The sequence below is a fragment of the Monomorium pharaonis genome, chromosome 6 (genome assembly GCF_013373865.1).
Source record: "Monomorium pharaonis isolate MP-MQ-018 chromosome 6, ASM1337386v2, whole genome shotgun sequence".
Lineage (NCBI taxonomy): Eukaryota > Metazoa > Arthropoda > Insecta > Hymenoptera > Formicidae > Monomorium > Monomorium pharaonis.
The window spans coordinates 18,846,636-18,857,804 of record NC_050472.1 but is presented as its reverse complement, the minus strand read 5'-3'; the positions used below and the strand labels follow the sequence as shown (position 1 = coordinate 18,857,804).

The 11,169-nt window shown below is 28.0% G+C and overlaps 1 protein-coding gene across 1 annotated transcript; it reads left to right on the top strand.

The window, feature by feature from the left end:
• The first annotated feature begins 5,014 nt into the window (after positions 1 to 5,014).
• On the top strand, positions 5,015 to 6,812 carry LOC105834810 (cytochrome P450 9e2). The gene has a single exon (XM_012677574.3). The coding sequence runs from the start codon at positions 5,111 to 5,113 to the stop codon at positions 6,671 to 6,673; it is 1,563 nt and encodes a 520-aa protein (XP_012533028.1). The 5' UTR covers positions 5,015 to 5,110; the 3' UTR covers positions 6,674 to 6,812.
• The last annotated feature ends 4,357 nt before the right edge of the window (positions 6,813 to 11,169 follow it).

The following is an 11,169-nucleotide window of genomic DNA, read 5'->3' as shown; positions in this document are numbered from 1 at the left end:
TTGAAGTTCTATTAACTTCAAAATGTTTGATAAACAAAATACTAATATTATTATTGCGTGTATATCGAAGCATAAATTGAACAGTGTTTCTATAGCATCTTTACATAACTACTAATTGTCAGAAGTAATAACAAACTTGATAATGCATATAAAGTGCACTATATCAATCAACAAATAACAAATTTATAATACACATATATTGTAAATTATAGTGCGTAAACAGAAAAAAAATCAATTACTGAATACTATTGAATAACTAGATTTATTTTTAAAAACGTCATGTGTGTTACTCTTAAAAAAAATAAAAAAAATATTATATATAAAATTTGATTTAAAAAGTGGCAAAACATGCAAAAACAGCGCCATAGTAAATTATCAGTAAGTGGCTAACTAATTAATAACTAATAAATAATATTTAATAAATGACTAAGTTTTTATTTTATATAGATAGTAATTTTATATAGAAAGGAATATTTTAATTAAAAAATAGTTTTATAATAATAATTAATTTTTTGAAAATCCATTAAAACAATAATTTAAAAAAAGCTCTTATCTAGGTAACATAAATAGCAAAATACAAACTCTAATCTATTGGCACTTAACATGCAAGATAATTCACTAGTGAATCGTTTCTTGATTCGCTGATTAATGATCAATATGTATATTTTCCTTTTTACTTGTATGTAATTATGTAAAAAAGTAATACTTTAACTTTAATTTGTAATTTACTGTTCTAAATCTTATTATTTTAATATAAAAAAAAAATAGTCCTATGTACATGTACCATTCAGCGACTGATAGCTAAGTAGTAAATGACCATTGGAGAAAAATATTAAAATAATAAGATGCAATGACTCTATACGACGTGTATAGTATACATATATTTATATGAATATTTGATTATTTGATATTGAATATTCCTGCTTTCAACTATTTTTCTATTCCTTTAGGATTTTTTTAAGATAGAATATAAAGAAAACTTTTATAAATATGAAATTTTATGTTTATTTATTATATGTGCATTGCATGTTTATTCTTTAATATCTAAATGTTATTTATTTATTTTACTAAAAGAACCTCAAAAGTTGGAATTTTTTACACAACTGGCATTAAATGTATACCTATTTTTACCATTTTTTAATTTTGATTTTTAACTTTTTTAACGTATTTGTTATTATTTTTCATTTTTTAAATGTTTAAATAATTATTCCAAAAATAAAAAAGTTGACAAAAATTATCTTAATAGGTATATTATACAATTTTGTTTATAATATAATTTTTGTATTTTAATTTAGAAATTTTAATTTATTTTGACGAGTTTGATTGTTCTAGTGTTAATTGTAGGAAATAAATGTCTCTTAAAAATTTTTAGTCAATTAGATTAAAACTAGATGAGTTGCAATTTTGAAAAAAGTTGTTTCGAGAAAAACACACATGGTTAGAATTGAGCAAGTTTAGCATTAAGTGTTTGGATTGTTAATAAAAACTTTTGCAAGTTTTTTACCTTTAATTTGTTTTTTTTCTTTTAAATTTTGTTTAAATTATTATAAAATACTAAAATATAATTGATTTTTGAAATCCAAAAGTGAAAATATTTCTTAAAAGGAAAAAATTATTGATTTAAGATCTATTACTATTTACGTATACTGACCTAGTGGTTTATACAAATATATACACATCTTCCTCTTTCTCTCTCTCTCTCTCTCTCTCTCTCTCTCTCTCTCTCTCTCTCTCTCTCTCTCTCTTGTTGAGCCATTCCCATATCATATATAAAGGATAATATATAATTCTCGACACAAATTGCATACAACGGAACATGTTCTCGGAATTATTGACTTTCGAATGCTTTGTTCTCAAGCTGATTGCGTTGTGATCGCAGCGGCGAGCTACTCCCTCGGACGCACTGATAATTAGCCCATTAGGAAATTAAAAGTTCAACTGCTGGAAAAGCGGAGTGGTGTCTGTTTCGCCCGAAGCGCGTTCTGTTACGCTACGACGCTAGTCATTACTCCTGTCTGAGCCAAAACGAAATATTCCTCCGGGAAATACGGCATAAGAACCACTTAAGAGCATCGGCCTCCCGTTCACTTTCCTCTCTTGGTTTAGTCCTTCATTCATTCGAGTCATAATAATCATGACGCATCAAATACCGGTTGCTGAGCAGTTGATACGAGTTTTTTTCTCATAGTTTCTTACCATGTATGTATGTACATTATGCATAGAAACCAGATGAAACTGTCGACACGAACGGAATTGGCGCTCAGCGACACGATTATGCGAAAAGTATGTAATGTAACAAGGAAATTATATGAGTATAGAATGATAGCGATATGAATTAGTAAAATTAGCTATAATACACGTCAATTTTGTGCCCAATAATTTTGCTATTATATATAATTTTGTGTTTCTCCTTCTGTATGGAATTTATGAAAGAAGAAAGAAAATGACAAAATTCATGAAAGAAGTAATGAACAGAGTGAAAAGCCAAAGAAAGACAAGAATGTAGGGAGAAAAAAGAATCGAAATTTATTGACAACGGGATAGTTCGCGAATCAAACTCGATGCTAACTCCGTTACCGAATATACCCCGAAATTTTATTTCTCCCTTTCTTCGTTCCTCCGGGATGAGCGAGAGTGGTATCGTGCTTCGAGGTGTGCCTGTTGCATTGCAGAATCTCACGCGGAGCGGCGCGGTGAGGCGTCGTCTCGTGCGCGCGCGCGCGCTTGTATATTAAATGGTGTTCACGGTTCACCAGTCAAATTGAATCTCGAGCTATTGGCAGATTCTCAATAAGCTTCAACAATGGACTCTGTTACACGAACCCCACGTCCTCCGGTCCGCTCTTTCTGTTCTCCTCGTTTCGTCGCCCGTCGTACTTTCGTTCTGCACGTTTTCGCATTTCTCCCCAGGAACGTATCCATCGTGCTTCACGTTGCTGAGGTTTCGTTCTTACAATTTGATATCCTTAAAAGTGCTAACTGACAGAGCGCACGCAGTAACAATTTTTTACTTTAGATTTAAATGTTTTTTAAAATACTTTTTGCGATTTTAGATTGAAGACTTGGTCGTGATTATAATTATATATAAGCAATAATATTGAAACCAATATATAAATCAGGATTTACAGCTATCTAAGTTAGACCTTAACCTGTGAATCGAAAAGGATGTTTATTTTTAATAATTCAAATACTTAATCTAATTATTTAAGTGTGGTATTATAAAATTCTAATAAGGTAACGAAAAAAATTATTTAAAAAGTTATCACAATTGAAGTAGACGTCTAGATACGTTACTTTTGGCCGGCTTTTTCTTCAATTTGTAATCAAGTGTTACATGTATGAGCTACTCTGAAATCAGGAAATAAATTATGAACGTGAAATGTAACATAATAATTCGTCCGAGTTATCAATATATACAGTAAACACAGGAAATAAAAAAGTATACTTGAGCATTTATCGTAAGTTATAATATATAATGATGAAACTTTATCATTTAAACGCAGTATAAATTGTTCTTCAGACAAGAGTTATGGAACGCAAGCATAAAAGAGAATGAATCGAGCCGTCACATTTCACGAAATTTTTACGCGCATTCGACATTTCGTTTGACGATATACGCAAAAAGCGGATTGCGCGTGCATTGTCTGGACGGGGTTAAGAGGGTTAGACCGAGTTAGGGGATGTCATGGGTGGAGTTGAGGAGGTAGGAGGGTATCGGTGTAATGAAGAGCGACAGTGGCGCCCCTAGCCATCGCTAATTTGCCGCTAAGTGCCTGGCTTTGTTTCCGTACGGTGATCCCATCGTTCGCAATATCCTGGATCCAAGGCGATGTTCCACAGTGTTTAAGAGAGAAAGCCAAATAACCTGCGGTATTACCCGGCAATCTAGTATAGATCGGACTTGGGACGAGGGATGACACCGGCGAAGCGAATACACTTGAGAAAAAGGCTAAAAAGCTGAGATATACTTTTAGGCTCGTATTCAGAACGCCTTTGTAAAGACGTTTGCATGTTTGCGATTTTTTTTTGTTCTTTTGTTCTTTCCTTTATTCTATCTTTACGCGTTTATTAAATGTAAAATAAAAATAACTCGATAAAGAAACTCTTTAACATCTTTATAAATGTGTTTTGAATACGGATTTTAAAATATTGGATTACTGAATTAACAAAAAAAAGAGTTACTTACAATGTAATTACCTGGATGCTCTAGTCAGACGTTTAAAAATATGCATGTTACATCTCAAAGTACTATCAAAAATATAAAAATTTTAGATTGTTTTATAAAAACTATCCAGCAAAATATGGTTATTTATGATACATGAATCATTATAAGGCAAATTATTTATTGTTTTGTTTTTTGCAACTGATTTCAGAATAAAAATTCTGCTATTTACAAATCAAAATTTTTGTCCTTGATTAGAAAAAAAAGAATACCTTTTAGAAAGTTTGTGGTCTTTAAATTTTGATAACTTTTAACTTATAATATTGTATAGTAAAAATATTTTTAATAAAAAGAACATTGACAACCATAGGAAATTGACATGTAAAATCTTTAAATATTATAAATATTTTTATAAATACAATAATTTTTTACATTAAAAAAATTTTTTATTGTGTTATTTTTTGCATGGGCAAAACAATGTTTTATAGCAATATTATGGAAGCAAGTGTATCGATAAATTGTTTATTAGATTGTTTAAATTAATAAAATCATAATTTGTCGAAATAAATTGTAACAACGATGAATGTTAATAATGATTCAGCAAACCTATTATTATCGAGTTTATATGCTGGTAATTACGTTATTTTTATTCGATAGCTTTTTTTATCCGTCTTAGTCACTGTTATCAGTTATTACACATGATAAAACGTGTATTGCTGTACATGTACGAGTAGAGATTAAGTTACGCGATATCAATACTTGTTTCCACTTTCCCTTTCTACCAGCAAGTTAGGTTTAATCACATGTTACCTTACGTAAAGTGATCATATGGCGCCGATTATATAAAAGGAAGTAGTCGTTCACAACTGCAACAGTCATTCGCGTACTCGCGATCTGGCGACATCGTGATAGAATAATCAGTGTCTATCAAAACGTCTCGTTATCATCATGGACACTTGGATACTGTTTTCTCTTTTAGCTGGTGTTGTCGCTGTTTATTATTACTTTCATAAAAAATTGAACTTTTTCGAGAAACATGGCATTTTGTATATTCCACCATTGCCTTTCGTGGGTAATATGGGACCAGTTTTTTTCCGTCAATTGTCGTTGGCCGAACTTGTTCAAAAAGTTTATTATCTAAATCAAGATGCCAAATATGTTGGATTTTTCGACGGTATGAATCCAGTTGTGGTGATTCGTGATCCGGAGCTCATCAAAGCCATCGGTGTTAAGCACTTCGATATGTTTCCCGATCATCGCGCTTTCATCGACGAAGTCAACGACCCTCTGTTGGGCAAGAATCTGTTTTCGCTTCGTGGCGAAAGGTGGCGAGATGTGAGGGCTTTATTAAGCCCTGCTTTTACTTCGAGCAAAATGAAAGCCATGTTTAAATTGATGTCTAATTGTGCTGCCAATTTTGCTGACTTTCTTTCCAAGTTACCCGCGGACAAGAATGTTATGGAAATGAAGAACAGCTGCACCAGATACACGAATGACGTAATTGCAACTTGCGCTTTTGGTATTGGCGTTGATTCTATGAAGAATCCTAACAACGAGTTCTACATATACGGAAAAGAAGCTACCAGTTTTAGCGTTTTGCGTACCATAAAATTTTACATCATTAGAAGCATGCCACTTGTCAGCAGAATGTTGGGTATTAAATTTGTTAGTAATCATGTAGGTCAATTTTTCAAAGATCTCGTAAGGAACACGATACACACCAGAGATACAAAAAATATCGTACGACCAGATATGCTGCAACTGATGATGGAGACTAGAGGAAAAAGGGGACCCGGAAAGGAACTGACTATTGAGGATATGGTTTCGCAGGCGTTTATCTTCTTTTTTGGCGGTTTTGATACTGTTTCCAATTTGATGTGCTTTGCCGCTCACGAAATTGCTGTAAATCCGGACATTCAAGCAAAACTACGCGACGAGATAGAAGAGGTTTTAAAGACAACCAATGGGGAATTGACATATGAGGCGGTGAACGGAATGCAATATTTAGATGCGGTGATCAATGAAGCTCTTAGATTGTGGCCCATAGCCGTTTTTCTGGATAGGATAAGTACGGAAGATTTTGAGCTACCTCCAGCACTTCCGGGAGACAAGCCTTTCGTCTTAAAAAAAGGAGCGAGCGTTTGGTTCCCTGTTTATGGTTTACATCGGGATCCAAAATATTTTGAGGAACCGGACAAGTTTCTGCCTGAACGTTTTCTGGATGAGAACAAGAAAGTTGTAAACTCAGTAGCGTATATTCCATTTGGACTCGGTCCAAGAATGTGCATAGGCAACAGATTTGCGTTATTGGAGACCAAGATTATGTTATTCCATTTGTTAAATCGTTGCGAATTAAAATTGTGCTCAAAAACTTCGCATCCATTGCGATTGAGCAAAACATCTTTCGCCATGATGGCAGAAGGAGGATTCTGGTTAAAGATTCAAGCGAGAGATAATGCTAATGTATCTTCACACGTTGTTAATGGTAGTGCGACTAATGGTTATACTTAAATTTGCAAAATTGTTTGAGCAGAATTGTCGTAAATATAAATCCGACGTAATATTATTTAATCGAGTGAAATACTGATTACATTGACTTGATCAATAAATGTGCATAATTTTATTTTAAATAAAATTCTTGTTACAAATTCATAATGTTCAAATTAATAATGTTTTTATTTGTTTATAATTTTATTTTTTTATTATTAATGTTTCTTGAAATTTAAATGTGCCATTAACTCTTCATTTGTTCATTTATTATTTATATTGTTTAATGCTGCAAATAATTTTATATAATTTTTAATTAAATTTTTTAATGATTTAGTTTTTACGTATACAGGTCTATAGATTTATTTATCAGACTTGTTAAAACTCAAATTTAATTAAAATATTTAAATTTAATTTATTACGCAATTAAAATGTAGAAAACAAAGAAATTTGGTAATAAATTATTAGAACATAAAAAAATCATATGTGAGTTATATAACAAACAAAGAAACGAAAAAGGTATTATATGAAAATAGTGGTATATATGCATAAATCTGATAATCCAAGAAATATAATTTTTTTATTAAATATAAAGAATTATTAGCACGTGCTTTAAAATTATACCTTAAAATAATATGTAAAGCCGTATAAATATTATAAAATACATGTGTATAATGAGTTATTTATGTAGCACGGTTACGTGTAACAGTATAGCAAAATTTTTTGTACGTATGTTTTTAATATTTAAATAAGAACGCTTATATGAAGGATACTATTAATTTAAATTTTATATTATTAAAATGTAAAAAATAAATTTTTTTTAAATATTATCTTACATGTCTTTTCTCACATATCCATAATCATTAAGTAAAACCATAAGAATATATCTTAACATAAGAACCTTATTGATGTTATAGTATGGAATAATAAAAATTTGTGTTATATGTGTTCAATTGTATTTTGAAATAGTTACACTTTCTTTTTAAAAATGTTTTGGTTAATTGCTTGATATTATACACGCATATATATTTTTTTCTATAAATATAAAATGCGCAAAAATTATAACATTGCCTTTAAATTTTTTAATGCATTTTGACATGTTGTAGCTTTGTTCAAGTTTACTCACTGAAAGCAATACTTGTCAAGCAAACAAGAATTGAATTGAATGATTGTCGGAATTATCATTTATGATAGACACCAAGGTCAAAGTAATTTAAAAGCATTTTATAGTGTAAGGTGAGGATGCACTGAAAAAAAATTTCTTTGAAACACGTAAATGCATTTTGTTAAAACAAATTTATTTGGTACAAAATAAATATTTATTTTACGTCAATAAATAATGTATGCTTGTAAATATTTCATTCTTTTTAATAAATTATTTTATACATCTCGGTTTTGTTCCCCTAAGTAATGATTTAATGACATATATAGTATTATTACTAAACTAAAAATTTTTTTTTGCAATAAAAAACTCGAGTTTTTTAAATGAATAAAATATTGTAAAAATAAAAATCTTATTAGACTAAGAAAACTATTTATTTGTAATAAGAAACATAATGGTTTTGAATAAAAATATTTTTAAATAAATATTTTGTTGAACAAAAAAAACTGTATTTGCATAAAAAACGTAATGCATTTGAAGAAATAGAACTCTCAATAAATTTCTTGTTATATAAAAGGAATATTTTACTTATGATAAGTAATTCTATTTATTTATTCAAAAACTTGATATTTTTAAATAAATATTATGAATGCGCCACTAAATGTTATGTTGAATGAAAAATAACATTAATTATAATAAGAAACTTAATGCATTTGCATAAATAAAAAATTTTTTAAATAAATGTTTTGTTGAACAAAAAACATACTTTTAGTATTTGCGGTAAGAAATTTGATGTTTATGAATATATAAATATCTGCAAATATTTTGTTGAATGAAAAAAATACTAGATTTGCAAAAAAACTCAATGTTCTTGAATGAACAGAAGTATTTTAAAAATATTTTTTGTTAAACAAAAGAAATAAATTATTTGCAATAAGAAACTCAATATTCTAAATTAATAAAAATTCAATATTTTTAAATAAATATTTTATTAAACAAAAAAAATACTATATTTGTCATAAGAAATTTAATGTTCTTAAATCAATAAAAGTGCTTTCAAACATTTTGTTGCATGCAAAAGATAATTTATTCACAATAATAAGTTCAATATTTCTAAATAAATAAAAATACTTTCAATTAAATTCTTCGCGCGCGTAAACGGGTAGTTTGACTATCCGTCGTAAGGTGGCTACTTTCTCGCGTGTAAGACACGTGCACTTGAAAGATAAAAAGAGCTTTATTCCTGAGCTTGTATAAAAAGTTCAATATTTCTAAATAAATAAAAATACTTTCAATTAAATCCTTCGCGCGCGTAAACGAGTAGTTTGACTATCCGTCGTAAGGTGGCTACTTTCTCGCGTGTAAGACACGTGCACTTGAAAGATAAAAAGAGCTTTATTCCTGAGCTTGTATAAATCGTTCCCAAGATGAGAAATATGAAAACACTTCTACAAAAACGCTCAATTCATCTTTGTTAGAACGATCAGAGCGTTGGCATTTCATTCAGGATGTGATGAAAGAATACATATCATTTGAGAAATCAAATAATTGTATTTATTATTTTAAGTAAACAATTTTGTTTGACTATCATTGACCAAAACATGTTTTTTTGTTTTTAATAAATTTTAATAAATTTATAGAAATATTTCTTTCTATCTACTTAAAGCAAACATTTCTTTTTCTGTACGAAATATTTTTTTCACAGCCAAGATCCATTCGATGCATCTAAATAAATATTAACTCTAATAAATATCTAAATTAATATATAATCTACATAATATAATCTACATAATATAATAATTTACAATAAATATTATATATAAATATTTTCTTCTCTTAATGAAATATTTTTTTTATAATCTAGGTTTATTTAAACTACCATTATCTGATTGACTGTAATAAATATTTGCATTAATAATAAGTATTTTCTTATTTAAAACAAAAATATTCTTTTTCCTACGAAATATTTCTTTCGTAGTCGAGGCCTATTCGAAGCATTTAAATAAATATTTGATTTATTGTAATAAATATTGGCGTTGATGTTTGTAAATGTTTCTTTGATTCTTGAAAAGAAATATTTTATTTAAGAAATTATTATTGCTGAAAACTAGTAAATATGTTACAAGAACCTCTAAAAAAAAAAAGAGAGAGAGAGAGAGAAAGAGAAAATTTTTTTTCTTTCAAATTATTTTTTCTTGGCATAGAAAAAAAGAAGAATTATAGAATTGTAAAATGCAGATTATAACGAAATATTACTTATAACAAAATATCTGACAATTGATATATGTACATATAATAAATATATTTATTATAATCTTTTTAGCTAACTGTATTTTAATAATGTAATATCAAATTGTACTTAATTAAAATTATTTTTAAATTATTCTTTCATCGCGTCTGCTCCCGTCCAATGTATTGTTAATTTAATAAAATTTAATTTAAAACAATGGTATTAAACAATATAACTCAAGACATTTATTAAATTAGACTAAAATTTATTTTAATATTACTAAGTGCATGAAATAAAGATTTGATTATTTTAAAACAAAGCAGTTTAATTGCAAAAATGAGTTGATCAAACGTAATTGTTTTTTTTAACCAGATGATGAGTATTAAAGTAATAAATGTTGATGTACTTGGTTAAAAATAACATAAGGTTATTTAACTAAAGAATTTTGAACTCTATTCTTTAATATTTAATAGTGAGTTTATTATTATGCATATATAGTGATGCATTAATATAATACCTATGTAAATTTTATTATGTTTATATATGTTTATAAAAAAATTGTACAATTATTGTATTATATGTAATTGTAATAGTATTATGATAATACATAAGTAATTAAATTATTAAACTAAAAATCTATATTTGTAAATACTTATTTAAGTATTCACAATAAATAATAAAAATACTCATTTTTAGACTAATTTAAGTATTCATAATAAATAATAGCAATACTAATATTAAACCAAATCTTGTGATGCAGTGTTATTAATCATGCAAAAACGACACAGTGCGTAAACTTATTACGTAAATTTGTGAAATCATTCTTATCTATGATATCGACGATATTTTTCACTGTAACAAACATATAAAAGATAGATATCAAACAAACATAAGGATATGGTAAAGAATAAGAGATCAAATAAAATAAAATGTTTATATAAAACACAATTTTAACAAGTATAAAGTTTTATAAAATTTTTACTTATAAATTATACAATAAATTTTTCAGTTTTTTTATATTCAAATAAATTATTTCTTCAGTGACATTGTACTGCTTTTTTTAAATTAAAATTAGTTTTAAGTATATGATGCATTAATTTTAATTCTAACTTGTCACACTTATTTTTGTGTTCTTAATATATTACTGTGATTTTGCTACGATTTGTCATATTTATTTTAATTAATATT